Source organism: Bombus terrestris, chromosome 3 (genome assembly GCF_910591885.1).
Source record: "Bombus terrestris chromosome 3, iyBomTerr1.2, whole genome shotgun sequence".
Classification (NCBI taxonomy): Eukaryota; Metazoa; Arthropoda; class Insecta; order Hymenoptera; family Apidae; genus Bombus; species Bombus terrestris.
The window spans coordinates 7,087,374-7,104,670 of NC_063271.1; the positions used below are offsets into that span (position 1 = coordinate 7,087,374).

Sequence of the window (17,297 nt, forward strand, 5' to 3'; positions counted from 1 at the left end):
ATGAAAAATAGACAAATATTTGTAATCAATTTGACTTTGGTTTAAAGCGGCAAGGGATCATCGTAGCAGCGCCACTTATTTCTGCTGAATGTTCCGCTCATTTCTTGTTACAAGTAACGGTTAGGTAAAAAAAGATATTGGATACCGTGGCATAAGTTTAACTTGTAAAAAGCGTATTTAACGTAATTTAAATTGAAAATAAAATTATATTTTGTATAATAAAATAGAAAAGAGGTTGATTGTGAAAATTATTATAAAAGAGTGGCAAGAAAATCCAGACGAGTGGCGCGTCTGTGCAAACGGCTCCTCTTTGGTTGCATGACGTAATTGTATTGATCGCGGAAGAAGAGCCGAAAGTCGCGCATTCGCCATCTTGGACGAATTGTGGAAAAGAAGTTTCTGTGTCTCGCAGGCGCGGTACGCTTATAATAATTCTAATCCGTGACAATCCGGACATTAATTAATTTAACTGGGAATTAACCCTTTTGTGAATTAGAAACCCATTTGGAGCGGACCAAGGTAAGTCATTATTTCTTTGATTTACTTCTCCATCCAAATTTTTTTTCTACGTGGAAACCTATCTAACTTTGTCGTCTGATCATTCACTTCCAGAAGCATTCTTTTTATTTAATATAATTACCATGATATCTTGATCTTTTGTAAGCTGCTAATTTTACCAACTCTCTCTATTGTTGTTTAATTTCATGCATATTTTGACGTGGATCTTCTTGTTTTGGATTTTCTTCATTTTGACATCGCAATTCTGGGGTTGGGTCCGATCTTTATATTCTGTCTATATTCCAAATATTTTAATTATCATTTTTCGTTTATTTCATTTAATAATCCATTATCCTGTTCGTCATCCTTTATTTTTCTTCATTCTATGTTCATCGCATCCATTTCCTTCTCGTAACAAAGCTTTGCGAAACTCTTTTGTCCGCTTTCTACTTTTCGCATCGAGCAACATTATTCTTTCATACCATTCTTTATATAGTATTATTCATCAATTTCGTCCAATTGTATTTGTTAATATTTTCATTTGTAAATTATGATTGATGCGGAACAAACCTGATTCGTACCAGTTAGTTTTTTGCATAATTTAATAACCATCATTCACGATAGCTTTCTTTTCTCTCTCTCTCTCTCTCTCTTTCTCTTCCCTCTCTCTTTTCTTCCGTTTTGGTTTATTTAATTGTATTAATAATTATTAACTTTTTACTCTTTTTCTTCATTATACATATGTATTTTTAATATATTATAAACATTGTGGTCAAAGATTAGGAAAGTTTTACTACATCTAACAATTTCATTTTAATATATGTAAGATTGGAAAAAGTAAATCCTGGTTTCTAAGTTTTGTATAAAGTGTCCTTCATATTTATGTTAAGATATATATGTAGTGTACATTTTAATATTTCATGGAACTTCTTGATAATGTACAATGATTTAATTTAGAAAAATTATTAATCATAACTTATTTGCTGACAGCTTATAATGATAATAAACATGTCAAAAATATTTGTTTTCAATAATGAATTCGAAGTCACCTCGAATTTTTTAAATCGAACCATGTAATTCTTTTTCCATTATATTGTAGAGGATATTAAAATGTATTCAACATGCATGAAACATAATATAGTTATTCATAATATCAAGTTTATAGCAGTAGAAGTAGTAATATTTATCTTTGGTTCAGTCTTTTGAACAAAATAAATTCAAGCTCAAAATACAGCTTGGAAACAATTACTTTATTAAATTTTGGTTTAATAAAGTCCAATTAATGTAATTTTCTGCAATTGTATTCTTCTGTAAAGATTTGAATGTTATTCTTAAATTGATTGAACAATGTTCGATGCTTATATTTATATTATTTACAAGTGACTGAATCAAAAAGACAAATATTACTACTTCATTGTTGTAATTTGATATTATATAAATAAATGTGTCAAGTTATGGTTTTTGAATATATCTTAATATTTTATACAATAATATTATAGAAAAATAATTATTTAGTTTTATTTAAAATACTTAAAATGACCTTGTTCGCTATAAAAAAAGTATTTCCAAAATGTTTATTATTGTTATATATTGTGTATTAGACATAGATAAATTTTATTTAACATCTTTATGAACATATCAAAATATTGGGAAATGCTCAGAAACACATTTGTAACTACTATATTATTGTATTATTACAGTAACAGATACTCATATTATTATACAATGTAATGATTATTTGTATGTGTTAGTGAAAAAAGAATAATCATGTGATCATAGTTTTTTTTTTTTTTACTTTACTAAAAGCCTGAGAAAATGCTATAAGTGTAACTACAGTTGTTTTGTGCAAAAAAGTGTTAATCTTGTTTTTGGAACATTGTTGCAAATAGTTGAAAAGTTGTTAGAATGAACAGTAAGCAGGTAATATCAAGGAAAAGATAACTATAAAACTACTTGAAATATTTTTTATACAATGTTAATGAATTATGTAAAAAATATTTATTTTTATTTTTATATTATAGAATTATGTTTAATTTTCTTACAGTAAAAACTATAGATGTATATAAACATCATTTATGTTTTCAGACAAAGGGTTCGTTCTTTGGGTCTGATTGATACTAAATGGTTGCCTGCAGACAGCATGTCTACTCTGTCAGGGCTTGTGTCGAAGGGGGAGAAAGGAAAATCCAAATTTCAATCATTAGACATCAATAGCTTGTACCGGGTGAGTAGGGTGAGTTGGCTAAACAGTTTTGTTCTTTCCCTCCATCCTTATTTGTTATTTCCTTATTTTTGCTCCTATCCTCCCTCCAGTTCTCCCATTCTTTATAACTTTTTTAAGTATATTTGCTGTTCCTATTCATTTATTTTGTATTTTTATAATAATTATTGTATATATTACCATTAAAAATTAAAAGTATTAACAAACAATTGATTGCTTAAAGGAAAGTGGGATTGGTATCCGATTTATACTTGCAGGGAGAATCTTTAGAACAACATCAGCAAAAAAACACACTACCACGCAAACATGGAATGCAAAGTCTTGGGAAAGTGCCTTCGGCACGGCGACCTCCTGCTAATTTGCCTAGTTTAAAAAGTGAACATAGCAGTAACGATCCAGCTGTCAGTCTTGTGCCAAGCGGAGGAAGTGGTTGGGCTACTACCAAAGAGTCAACAACTACCACTACTGCTACAACCACCACGACTGTAACTGCATCAGATACATCCACTGTAATTTTCGTAAAAATATTCGTTTGTTACATAAATTTTAGACTTCATATTTGTTCAAAAATATCTGTTAAATTATAAAGCAGTATATATTTTCTATATATAAAAATTTATTATATTTATTGTTATTATTCTATAAATTCTATATATATGCTATTTTATGCTTTTACTTTCCATATAATTATTAAGGATTACAGAAGTAATTGATGAAATAAATTACTTTATTTTTAGGCAAATTCTTCAACAGCACAATGTGTGACAGGAACCATTACGACATCATTACATTCATTACTCCCAGGGCAACAAAATACTTCGCAGTCGTCTTATTCTTCCGATGTAAACAGCAAATCATCATGGAGTGCAATAATGAGCAGATCTGGAGATGGTATGTAAAGTTATATCATAAAAAAGAGCATGTAACATATTTGTTGTTTGATATAAGACTGTTATATGAATATGTGTACAGTTGTATGTACAAAATATGTGTACAATTTTCCCTTTAAATTTTGTTGTATTTGTGATTATTGACATGATTTATGTATATATAAAAAATCCCTGCAATAGATTAATGATATTTATGCAGTATAATATAAGTTAATCATACATTTGGTGTTTAAGCAGGATGTATTTTTTCTTATCTTCTCATTTGCTTCATTTTAAATATTATTTGTGAATTATTAACTTACACGAACTAGTAAGTACTATAACTTGTTTCATAACTTATGAAGCATAATATATTTTGTAGAATTTTGTTTCATGTAAACCTATTGTAATTAAAAATTAGTGAAATATCGAATTAACGATCACGTAATCATAATGGGATCTTTTATTGCTATTGGAATATAGGTACTGTATCAGGAGGCCAACAACAGTCACAACAACAGCAGCAGCAGCAGCAGCAACAGCAAACGGCAAGTCGGGAATTAAGTGCGCAATACGGACCTGGACCAAGTTTACGGCCTCAAAGTATTAAAAATTCTATTATAATATATTAAAAATGTTAAATAAATGATTCTTTTTATTAAATGAAATAAATAATTTATTTTAGCGGAAGGAAGTTGGATACAAGGTGGAAGTCGTACAGCCAGTGGTGCAGGAATAGCAACTACAGGTTCTGGAAGTGGGAGTTCAGGGGTCCAGGCCCCCCCTTTGAATATCACTGGATCAGGAGGACATACCGACATATCTGCTGGCGGGCGACAGAACTTGGTCCAGTCTCCCAACATGGGAATGGGCCAGGGAGGCCCTCATAATTCTTCAAACAGCCAGAATGTTGTGAGTTCTAGTTCTCATCATATTGGTCCAAATCTACATCACTACAGAGGACTTATTCCTCCATTTGTAAGCTTTATTATTTATGTTTTATCGTTGACAATATTATTTAATTTAGTTCATCGAATTAACTTTTTTGAATATATCCAGATGTACAGAGGAAATTTTTCTGGTGGATTTCCTTCTCAATTTCCGGCAAATACAAGTTCTGGTGCACCTAGACCTCGATTTAATTATCCCTCAGAACGATTTCCTCCTCCGTCTGTTCGTCAACAAGAACGCGAACGTGTTCCTGAAGAAGAAATTATTACACGACCAATTATTAAAGAAGAAGATCTTACTCGAATGGACGATATTTCTCGCGATGCTGGCTGGGCAGCACATGACGATATTGATTATAATCAAAAGCTTGCCTTCAGCGACGACGAACCTGATCCTGAACCTTCGAAAAAAGATGAAAGAAAAGACAATAAGGAAGAAAAAATAGAGGAAAATTCAACAGATGACAAAGAAAAAACAAGAGATAGCCGTGATAACCGAGAAACTCACGATAATCGAGATTTGAAGGAATCCCGAGATCAAGCAACTCATCGTTCGTGGACTCAGAATACTTTATCCCGTGATTATCGTGGTTCGAACGGGTCTGGTAGTTATAGCGGTCAGTCACAACTGCATTCGGTGCATTCTTTAAGAGGTCAGAACATTTATGTGATTTAGGTGCAAATCTATAGAGTTGAATTCATTTTCATTTGTACTAGTTAAACTAAACTAACCACTTATGTACATCGTGTTATATCTCGTAAATTTGTTTGTTTATCACTTTCGTCTTTACTTTGAAAACAGGTGTAGAAGATGACGAAGCGTGGAACGAGAGACGCAGACTGAAAGTTGTTGAAGTAGCGTCGGCTGTTGAACGCGCTCGACAACGAAAAGAAGAGGAAGAAAAACGATATCAGGAATCAACTAGACAAGCGGCAGCTAAAAAATTGCAAGATTTAGAGCAAAAGTTGAAGGAGAAACAAGCTAATGAATCTAAAGGTTTAATAAGCGTTCCACCAGTGCCTATTCCAGTTCCCGAGTGGGAACGAGAAAGGGAAAACAGGGAACGTGAGCGATCCGAAGGAAAAGATGAAAAGTCACTGAACCGTGAATTACGTGAAACTAGAGACGGTCCAAAAGATAACAGAGATTCACGTGATCAGTTAATATCAGATTTTCGACAAGGGGATCGACAGAGTTTCACGAGACAAGATAGTATTCGTAGTGAACGTGATAGAGAACGAGACCGCGATCGTGATCAAAGGGATACGAGAGATCGTGAGCTACATGCTTCATCCTCGCGATATTATAAAACTAATTTACCACCCCGATTTCAAAAGCAACAGGCGGAAAAAATCAATGCTGGTCTTAATCGAGTTTTTCCTAATACCGAAAGATCAACTACGCAATCCGTTCCATTTTCTCAGCAATACGATCCTGGTAGATGGGTTCATAGTCACAGCTCTTTAAGTAAGTACAATTATTTTTTGGCCTCTTCGATGATAAGCTTGAACGGATGCGTATAGCAGATGGAAGAAATATAGGAAGGTCATAAGTCAGTCAAAGACGTTAATGTTTTCAATGTTTCAAAATTCTAAATAGCAATTTAAAGTTGTGAAAGAAATTTTAAATATCTATTCACAAGCTACTCTAATATCCTTACGGCCGTATCAATCGGTGTCTCGTTGTTTTATATATTTTAATTTATGATCGGACTATATCGCTTCCACTAATTATAGATGCACGCATATATATATCTATATATATTTTTCCCACACGCGCGTACTTTTGCATGTATTTATATTACACATACAAACATACAAGTACGTTTACGTTGGACAAATATATGTCTACTCATGAATATCTGTGATAAAAAATGAGTGTTTAGTATTTTTGCTTTGGAAAATCTGAAATAATGATTTTCGTTGCTCTCCATTTCTGTTATTTTTATCTACATGTGAAAAATTATTACTGTTATATTCAACAAAGCTTGTATTAGTAGACAACAACTTAAAAGCATCATCATCACATGGAGCGTCACAACGCCGAAGTAGAACAGATTCAGATATTTCCATTTCGATGGATGATGATCGACCTCCATCCCGAGACTATCGTGGTTCTCTACTTCGAGACGATCGATATCGTCATTCTTCTCATCGACCGTACGATACACGCAAATCAGGTGGTTACTACGATGAGTATACTCGCAGCTGTAGAGATCATGACTATGACGAAAGACATTCTCGTGATTCCTGGGAACGTGAAAGATACTTCGATGATACTAAAGATCGAGATTCAAAGGATAGCATAGAGTCCAGAGATAACAGAGAAACTCGTGATATTCGTGATAATCGTACAACCAGGGATACCCGAGATGCCAGAGAAATTCGTGAAAGAGATAACAAGGATAAAAAGGATTATGATAATTATATAAAGGTGTTAAACTTTATTATTACTAATAGTAATAGTATTTTTATCTTGCCAATCTTATCAATAGTATATTATTTTAAATCTTCGGAATTTCTAATATTTCTTTATAAATCCTATATTATTAATACAAGAAATATATGTTTACATGTTCTAACTCCTTTTTTCAAACTTATGTTCATCTGTAGGATCCCTTTGATGATCGTAATCGTGAACGTGATCGCGAACGTGATCGCGAACGTGATCGTGAACGTGATCGCGACCGTGAGCGCGAACGTGAACGAGAACGAGATCGCGATCAAAGAGAAAGATCGGAAAGTACTGAATGGCGCGAAGAACGTATCATTCAAGATAGAATGATTGATAATCGTCGTGATATACAAAGAGAAGAACGTATAGAACGCAACGAACGTCCGCAAAGACCAGATTCTCGTGATAGTCGTGCTTCTCGAGAATCAAAGACATCTTTGCGAGATGATGATTCGCACAAATTGCGAGACTGCAGTTCCTGGGTAAATGAGGTTGTCGATTATGAAGAAAATAAACGAGATGTCTACCATGAAGATATCCGAGAAAGAGAACGAGAAAGGGAACGACGGCAACCGCTAGGACCTGTGACTAAAGAAAAAATTGAAGCAGATGAATTGAAAAACGAAAAGCGTAATCTAACTCAATTAAAACGAGCAAGTTCCGATCAAGATAAAAAAGATCAGACGAAAGAATTATCGTCGACTATGGAAGCGAAGAAAGAAATGGATGTTTGGAATAGAAAGGTCGATCGAGTTAATGAAAACAATCGAGTAATGGAAAGAGGTGATAACTCGCCAAAAGCCTGGGCGGATGATGTTTCTCCGACGTTCGAAAAAGAAGAAGAAAAAACTTCAGAACCTATTAAGAACGACAAGGATTCGGAGGATTTGAAGCAAAATTTCGAGAAGTTAAGTTTAGAAAAAAGGGAAGACACGTTGAACGAAGATGAAGCGGTGGAACAACAGGTGAAGGAAGATAAACGAGAGAAAAATATTCGGAATAGAACTAGCAGTGGCGGATCAAATTCCAGAGTGCGTGATTCTCGAGGTGGACGTCAATGGGGCAGCACCTATAGCGTGTATGCACGAGGTTGGCGTGGTCCAGAAACAAGAGGACGAAGAGGTGGACCTAGAGCTGCCACTAGACCAGCTTCTGCTAGAAGTGGTTCATATGGACATACGGATTCGGAAAATAGCGCTGATGAAGTGTCTGGCTCAACAGAGTCTGGCAAAGAAGAGAAGAAATCGGCTAGATCACCAAAACCTAATCAAAAAGTAGAAAAAGAAGAACGCAGTCGTGAAGCAATAGTGTCTGGTCGAGATGAAAAACGGGCCGACTATTCTCAATCACAACGCAGCGAAAAACGAACTTACGATAGTAAAGTAAGTCGTGAAGGTTTTGCACCTTCGGGTGAACCATCTCGCCGTGGTCGAGGAAGTAGTTTCCGAATTCGAAGTACGACTGCTACCGGCAGCCGAATGGAGGGATATGGACCTCCATCTAGTAAGAGTCCGTTTTCGTCCGAGCGCAATATTGATGAAAAACAAAATTCTATGCGACAGAATCCTTCAACGCCTACTCCGGAAAAGGAGGTAAATTCTTTGTTACCGTCACAGAACGAATCTGCAGACGATAAAATTATAGCAAAGCAACAGGCACTTACTGCTGGAATAACTGGAAAGCGTGCCAAATCTCCAAACCAGCAGTCTCAACAAACTCAACAATCTTGTAATAAGCAAGATACAAGTCACACGAGCAGCAATGCTCCTTCTCAAAAGGTACAAGTTACAAGAAAAGAGGAATCTCGTTCAAAAAGAACTCGCAGTGGAAGTAGAAGGGTAAGTTTTAGGTAATTTGTAAACGGTTTTTACATTCTTTATATTCTTCCTTTCTTTCTTCCCTCGTTTCTTCTTTTATTCTTAATAAACATTTAAGTCGTTTCTATATAATATTATTTTAACAGAATAAGCAATAATTTACATTTGAATCCATTCCATGATTATAGGGTAGAGATAATCGTGAATTGCGTTACCGTGGCAGTGGTAGTAACGTATCGAAGCAAACATCTTCGGATGTAGGAAACGAAGATTGGGAAACCACGTCCGAGAATAGCGAGGATCACGCAGAGGATCACAAAGAGTCACGTAACAGTCGTAATAAACAATTTTCTGCGCGTGCAAGCACGGGTAGTAATCAAAATGTCGTAGCGTCAAACGCGCATTCACGTAGAAATGAACAGACAGGAAACAATCGGGAACAACGAGAAAAAAATGTGAAGTCTTCCAATACAGCGTCTCGGGCGCCTGGCGCGGAGAAACGAAATCTACAGAATTCCAGTTTCGCCAATCAGAAAAATCATTCCAGCAGCATTCCGCCGTTGATACAAACGGCTCAAGTACAAAACGGAAGATCGAGAAATCAAACTTCTGGTAGCAATTCGACAACGTCGAATAAATCAATGATAAAGGATAGTACGGTGAATCGTATAGATGAAATAAAGTTAAGCGATCCTAATTTAGTTAGTCAAACTCTCAATGATATCAATAAGAGATCCCAAGGAAAGGAGAAAAAGGCTATAATCGATTGCGAAATGGAAACGAATAATTGTACGGAGGATAGTCCTAACATCGTTGAAGATAAAGTTGATTCAGATGGTTTCCAAGAGGTTCGTTCAAAGAAGAATGTAAAAGAATCTAGACACGGCCAAAAAGAAGAGACTAAACCTTTGAAACGTGAAAAGGAGAAAGATAGAGAACGCGATCGTTCTAAGTCGAAAGCAAATGGGGGTTCACAGCAAACGACTTCATTGCAACAAATACAAAGCATACCACCTTTGCTTGGTCAAACCATTCCACAACCAGCAAATATGGTACAAAAACAATATGATAGAACTTTACGAAGCCAAAAGCTTGCGCCCAGATTCCAAAAACAGCGCTTAGCTAAACAGCAGCAACAGCAACAGCAACAAATGTGCGCATCTGAGCCAAACGACGCAACTAAAATCAATAATTCATCAAATAATTTCGGTAAAGATTCATCAAGCGGCGGCCCTGCGCCTCCACCATCTGTAAACGCTTGGGATAAACCGTTTACAACGAGTCAATTACAATCGAATTCTCCATCGGCTGTTCCTACTGACATCCAGTTGATAACTGGTTTATCTACGCAGAGCGAACATGGTCATATTCACAGCCACGAAGTTAATGAGCAGACAAATTCTGGTAATAGTAGCCAACGAAATTCACCAAATGGCGAAAAAAATGTTGGAAAAAGTTTGAAAGATCAATTGATTGAAAAAAGTTCAGTCTCTGATGTTTCTTCACCACCTGTGCAAACGTTAATTTTTGAGAATACGAATTATTCAAAAACTACCAAGGCTGGTCCTTCTGATTTAGCAGTAAAAACCAAATTCCCGAATCACATAAAAGCTCAACAACAACGTGTTGAAAAACGCACAGATTTGGAAGAAGAAGGTAATACCGCTGCCACCATCCAGCAACAACAACAGCAACAGCAGCAACAAAGTCTACCTGTGGCATTTTCAAATAAACCAAGTGATTTGATAAAAGATAAAAATCAAGAGCCGATTCAAATGCCTCTTTCGTTTAATAAAAACGAAGATAACGCAGATATGAAATTAGATTTCACCTTTGATTCAGATCTCTCTCAATTAACCGAAGACAAAAGTAAAAGCTTAGGAATGACCCGATCTATGCACATGGCTACTGGCCAAAATACTATTTCACCTTCTACGGCAGAGCTTAACTTAAAAATTGCATCGGTAAAAAAAGTATGGGAAAATGCACCTATGCCAACCGTAGTCGAGCACGAGGATGGTAATGTTGTCAATACAGCTAATACTTTCCCTCAAGCGTTTGAAAGTACGGATGTTGATGACAGTTACAGCCCTCATCAACAATACAATCAAAATAACATGAAAAATGAAATAACTACTTCAACGAATGTGTGCAAGGTGAGAAATCATTTCGCGAACATTATATCATGTTATCATGCATGCATATCTAAACTATTACATCACTAGAAATTGACTCGACATTCAGTATAAATTTGAGTAAAATGCATTTTTTCCAGTTTGTTCATTCTGTTCTTTACTCCGATTTTAATGTTCTTTACACGTACTTGAAAATTTCCTTAAATAGTTATCATGGTGAAAATCAGAAAGGTAAGTGGCTAACGCGCATTGTTTCAATTTTATTTCTATTAGAGAGTCGTTTGTTCATTTTTTTTCCATTCTTTTTGTTTTGTTTCTTTCTATCCTCATTCTTTTCTCTCTCCTATTTTGGCATATCTCTTCTAAATATTAGCATCGATAAATACTCGTTTTACATATCAATTACCTTCGTTACCATTGTATTATTAAGATATTATCGTACTCATCATCATTATCATTTTTGTTATAATATCTTTTTCTCAAATTATTCATTGTCCGTATTATCATTGCTTTTATTATTTGTTGCATTAATATCATAATCATCTCGACAGTTATACCCCCTTAACTGGACATAATCTCTTTATTATTGATTTTCCTCACTTATTTAAACTTACGCGGTTAGCGATGAACCTAACTATTTTCACCAGAATTCAGAAGAAGATTTATAAAAAGAAGAGAAAATCGTTTCCCAAAATTCACATTATTCCGTCAGCATCGATTAGAACGGCAGTTGATAGTGATGTAAATAGAAAACTAAAAATAACGAAACACCATGTCCCCTGTGGGAAGATGCTGACTCTTTGCCTGATGCGCAGCTGGTTCCCCCGCAGGTGAAGCCGCAGCAACAATCCTCGGGCAGCAGCAGTGGTCAGTCTGGTTCAACGGTTCCCGGGCCAAGTCCTATTGGAGCAGGTCAAAGTCCTATAGGGCATCCTCCTGTCAGTCTCCAAGGACCATTGAGCCCACCTCCATTCAATTCCACGGGACAACCTTCTCATATTAATTACCAGGTGATAAATTATTTTGGAAATGCTTGCCTATATTTTTTATGTTTCATATTGCACATTATTGCAGAATCTGTCATAGACTATAGAATATAAATTTTGTAACTTAATATTGTGCTTAATGTGCATTTCTATTTTGTTCTATTACTATCATTATTTTATTTTAAATATTTTTATTTTTCAGGAGTTTCCCCAATATCCAGGATCTCAAGCTGCGCAATATGGTAGCATGTCTGCTATACCTTCTCCACCAGCCGTGTTATTTAACACTGGCTCCGGTCAACTTCCAGCTCAAGCAGGTGGTCTTTATGGAGCGTTTCAGTTAGACCAGAGCCGATCTCCTTTCACACAGTATCCACCATATGCGCCATCTCTTCAAAATTCGTTCAGTCAACAGAACGTTTATTTGCAACAACCCCCACCTCCGCCTCCGCATGCACCGAATGCGCCAACTCCGGATATGTATCAAAGCAATCTTTCACAGTACCGGATCGTAAGTAATTGTCCTGTGTAACGCACCCCGTTTCGCATTCGAGAAAATTCTGTTTCAACAACTACAAATCACATATCAAATATCGTTCTCTATCTCAATGCGTTGCTACGTGAATAAATAATAAAGAAAGAAAGGGAACGATTATTCGGTGCTGAAATTAATTTGATACAAGAATATATATACAGGATGTTCTGTGAGGTATTATTTGATCAACTTGATTCATATGTTGAACATACTCGGAATAAAAAAAATAACATATGCAATAAAGATTTGTTTCGTTTCGTTTCGTTTCGTTTGATTTTGTTAATCAATTAGATACTCTGTTATTACTCTCGTTGAAGCTATATGAGCTATATGTATATGAGGATATTTTCTGTTTAAAAAAATTTAGCATATTTGTAAACTAACTAAGTCGAATTTAAAAGCTTGAACCGAATATCATGCACAAGCTTTGTGTTAATTATTGAGAACGAAACAAACCTATTATGCATGGTAGTTATTGGGAATACACGTGGTTAAAATTTGTTGAATATCTCATTGAACATATATATATATAATATAATAAAACATATGTATATATATATATATATATATATAATAAAATACAAGAACGTTCACTTTTCGCAGACCGCAGCTGCTGCTCCGCCATTTGGACAAAATCAGCAGCTTAGTAATAATCCAAATACAGTTCTTATTAGCTCTTCTTCAAATTCTTTGATGTCAGCCAGTGTGAAGCCATCCTCTCAACCAATTGGAGCTATTGGAACTAAAGCTCCTCATTTTCAAGCACCGTCTGCTCCTCAACCAAACCCAGTACGTCTTAGTTTAGTTTAACGACATATGGTTAATACTTATTTAATTTCCTGCACGAAGTTATTTATCAGATTATTTGCAAGATGCGTATATCTTTTTTTTTCTTTTTTTTTTCTTTTTTTTCTTTTTTTTTTTTTTAGTTAACGTACATACCATATGATCCAAATCAAGTACTCGGCGTGAGTGGCAGTTACATGGGCAATTCCCAATTGGTACAGAGACCCGGTCCGAACGTACAAGCCTCGGCTAATAGTTATTATAGCGCAACTTCGGCTGGTAAGTAATAAAATGTATACGTATTGATAATTTCTAAAATAAATTATCATTATTATATTTTCATTTATGATTCTTTGATATTTTTATTTATTTTAGATGTATTTCCCGGATCGCAAACAGGTTTTTATCAGCCAGGGGGTGCTACACAGCAAACCGGTACTCATTATGGACTTCAGGGATTTGGTCAGCACAGCCAAAGTTTGGCAACTGGCAGTGCTGCTCCTGTTGGACTTCAAAACTTCAGCTCAGGCTTTTTATCTAGTTCGGGGTTACAGATTGCTGCAGCAGCTCAGCAGTTTCGTAATCCGACAGGAGGACTACCTGGACCAGCAAACACAGGCCCTACTTTTCTTAGCAAACATCAACCACAAGAACAGCCTAGACAATTAAAGAGTCCATCGGGGAATCAGCAAGATGTGCTTGCATCAGTTTTCAGTTCTAGTAAATAGAATTACTTTTTATTTAGTATTATGGCGTGCTGTGGAATTTATATAATGTCAAGAAAACTTTGCAGCACCACAAATTCCATCTCCTAAATCAAGAAACTGTAAGCAGCAATCTTCATCTCAACAACCACAACCTAGTCCAACGCAACATCACAAATATCAACAGTATCAAGGTGTTAGTCAGTCAACTTTGGTAAGTCATTACGCTTAGATCATCAATAACAAACTGTATTTGGTATGTTCTTACATTTATACTTAAGTCTTTCAGTCTGCTGAAGCAAATTGTAAGTTAGAAGAACAATAAATAATAATTATAGAGATGAGATAACAATAGTAGGAAATAGGTAATTAATTTTTTGATAAAATTAACAATAACAAGTAACTAATATTTACAACCGACAATTGATAAAATTGTAATATATAGAATATTAAATTAAAAAAGAAAAGATTGATAATGATGAAATTATTATAGATTTTACAACAAAATATTCGTGGCATGGGCATGCCACCACGTGCTGGAATTCAACCATCGCAACAAAGATATCCACCGCCCATTCAGAGACCAGTTGTTCCATTTACACCGGGTCCAAATCCGAATAATCCTACGCAACAACAGCAACAACAACCTAATTGCATGCCGTCGCAACAGCAGCAACAACAAGTTCAAATAAACCGCCACAGACCGAATCTGCATCAACAGCAACAACAGCAACGAAATATGAAGATGCAACAACAATATTATTCCACTCAAGGTTCGCATTTATTATATCATAATAATCCTAATATTATAAACAACTGTTGTAGTATCATCGAATTAAAAAATTCAAACTAATTCTTATATTGTTTTATTTTTTCCTTTTAGGAAACGTTAAAATGGACACAAATGAAAAGACAGATTCGCACAATGATAAAATCAACGATGGTAGCTCTGGTGCTCAGCAAGGAGGCGCTAAACCAAACGTAAATTCACAAGACAATGACAATAAGGAAGAAGTGAATCAACAAAACGAGTGAATTGTGACAAAGAACATTCGATCTACCTTTTGAAAATGCAATTTGCGATCATATATAATGGTGCGACATCGATTGAAAGGTAAATGATAATGATTAACTTGTCATACGTGTGGAGCGATTTGAACTCCAACTGATATTATATTTGTCGATTTAAAGCGGCTTGCGAGCTTAGAATTCGTAATTAATAATTTGGCCATGTCTAGTTAGAATAATTTAATCATGGTGTATCAAAGAAGGAAAACGATAGGTGATATTGTTGTTATACATACCAATGCTTTTCCGAATTAACAATCATAAATGTTTTACCTTTCATGAATTCTTAACAAACAAATCGCTTTTATCGAACATTCCTTTCTGTTCGAAAAAATATTACAAATAGTAAGACGGCAGTAATGTCGGGAATGTAAGACAAATACCTGAATTAAAATGAAACCTGATCGATATCATCGAGGATAATTATCATCTGAAAAAGTCCCTGTAAATTACGTCTTTCAACATCAGGGACATTAACACGTTGTTCAGTTAAAAGATAAATAAATAAATAAATAAAAGAAGTTAAATGATTAGACTGACGCGCACAACGTATATTCACTCGATGTCAATCGATCATCCGAATCAATTAATTACATTATCAACTGTGAAGATAAAAAAGATGTGCACAAGACTTATGTTTCTGTATATGGACACGACGGCGGTCTGTGGTATACGATAATATTAAAATCAGATTTTTGTGAAACGTAGTTCGACAAAGATATTACACGATCGTCGCTATTATTTGTAGAATATCACTAAAATGAAAAAAGAACAAATCGATGAAGAAGACTGTTGTTGTGTATATCGAAATTAAAATAAGAAAGTATATACATGCGATGATCGTACGAATTTGCATGACGTTCCCCAATATGACAATTAAAGAAGTCGTGTACATTAATCGTTTATTGATATACTGTGAGGTCATGGTGAAGCTTGTGAAAAATAAATAGTGCAACAATCGTTTATAGTACTAAATATATTATCATGACCTAACCACTCTCAGAAAGAGTATCGATTATTAGAAAAATAAATGATACAGGGAGTATTGCTTACAGAAATTCGAAATGCGCTCGATTTTTCGTGTATAGTAATATTCCATTAGGTTGCAGCATTGTCTGTCGCAACGTACATGTGTAGAAGAAGAATTGTATACTCCTTGCTTTCGTTGCGGTTCTAGCACTACGATAATACGATAATAATTATTATTTTATTTTAATTTTATTTTATTTGTAATACTATTGTCATCATTATCATCATCATTATTTCTATTGTATTACTATATTGCAACATATATAATATATGATCATCACCATCGCCGTCGTTGTTACTATTACCGCTGCTATTATTATTATTATTATTATTATTATTATTATTATTATTATTATTATTATTATTATCATTATTATTATTATTATCATTATTATCATCATCATCATTATTATTATTATTATTATTATTACTTATTACTTATTATTACATCGTCACTAATCCACACTATTATAGTAAAAAGAAACATTACAGAGATTACTACTGCTATTCTTGCTGCTTCTACTACTACTGCTACCAACACCACTACTACTGCTACCGCTGTTGCTACTATTACTATTCCTATCATTATTATTATTATCATTATCATTATCATTATCATTATTATTATTATTATTATTATTATTATTATTATTATTATTATTATTATTATTATTATTATTATTATCATCATCATTATCATTATCATTATCATCATCATCGTCAGCAGCAGCATTATTATCATAATAATTACTATTATTGGCTGTAATATATGGCTGACATCGTTTCTGCTGCTGCTTTCGTTATCATCATTTCATTATCAATGCCATCGTTGCCCGTCATCGTCGTTGAAATCATCATCGTTACTACCATTCTACATCCCCGTTATGATGATAATGTTATATTATTAATATTATTATGCAAAATTTTTTAAAATAAATAATAGTATATAAAAGAGATAAATTTTATTAATTTTTTTGGAGTGACGATTACTTGTTTAATTAAATATGTTTTATGGAATTATTGAAATATGCACTGCCAATCTTATCGTCATTTTGTGTAAAAGTTACATAAATTCTTACTAAAGTTTTTTCCATAATTCTATAAGAAATATGAGAGTACAAATCAATAACAATTTTAATTTTTTTGAAATACGTTTAATAAAAAAATATTGTTATCGCTTAATTACTTTACACTTCTTCATATGAGTATTTCCGTAAAAAGTTTAATAATCATAACTGTAAATG

At 34.2% G+C, this 17,297-nt stretch overlaps 1 protein-coding gene across 7 annotated transcripts; it reads left to right on the forward strand.

Moving 5' to 3' along the window:
* The first annotated feature begins 75 nt into the window (after positions 1 to 75).
* LOC100642991 (protein PRRC2C) lies at positions 76 to 15,987 on the forward strand. 7 transcript variants are annotated; one of them, XM_048404088.1, is made up of 19 exons: positions 76 to 519; positions 2,584 to 2,731; positions 2,977 to 3,228; positions 3,457 to 3,610; positions 4,072 to 4,191; positions 4,274 to 4,566; positions 4,648 to 5,191; positions 5,341 to 6,006; positions 6,536 to 6,972; positions 7,152 to 8,831; positions 8,999 to 10,966; positions 11,761 to 11,955; positions 12,134 to 12,442; positions 13,070 to 13,255; positions 13,474 to 13,531; positions 13,628 to 13,972; positions 14,046 to 14,170; positions 14,450 to 14,729; positions 14,840 to 15,987. In XM_048404088.1, the coding sequence occupies exons 2-19, from the start codon at positions 2,639 to 2,641 to the stop codon at positions 14,989 to 14,991; spliced, it is 7,857 nt and encodes a 2,618-aa protein (XP_048260045.1). In that variant the 5' UTR covers positions 76 to 519; positions 2,584 to 2,638; the 3' UTR covers positions 14,992 to 15,987. The 7 variants fall into 7 exon arrangements, with proteins under 7 accessions (XP_048260045.1, XP_048260039.1, XP_048260042.1 ...); XM_048404082.1 differs by having other exon boundaries at positions 77 to 519; positions 13,396 to 13,531; XM_048404085.1 differs by having other exon boundaries at positions 77 to 519; positions 11,776 to 11,955; positions 13,396 to 13,531.
* The last annotated feature ends 1,310 nt before the right edge of the window (positions 15,988 to 17,297 follow it).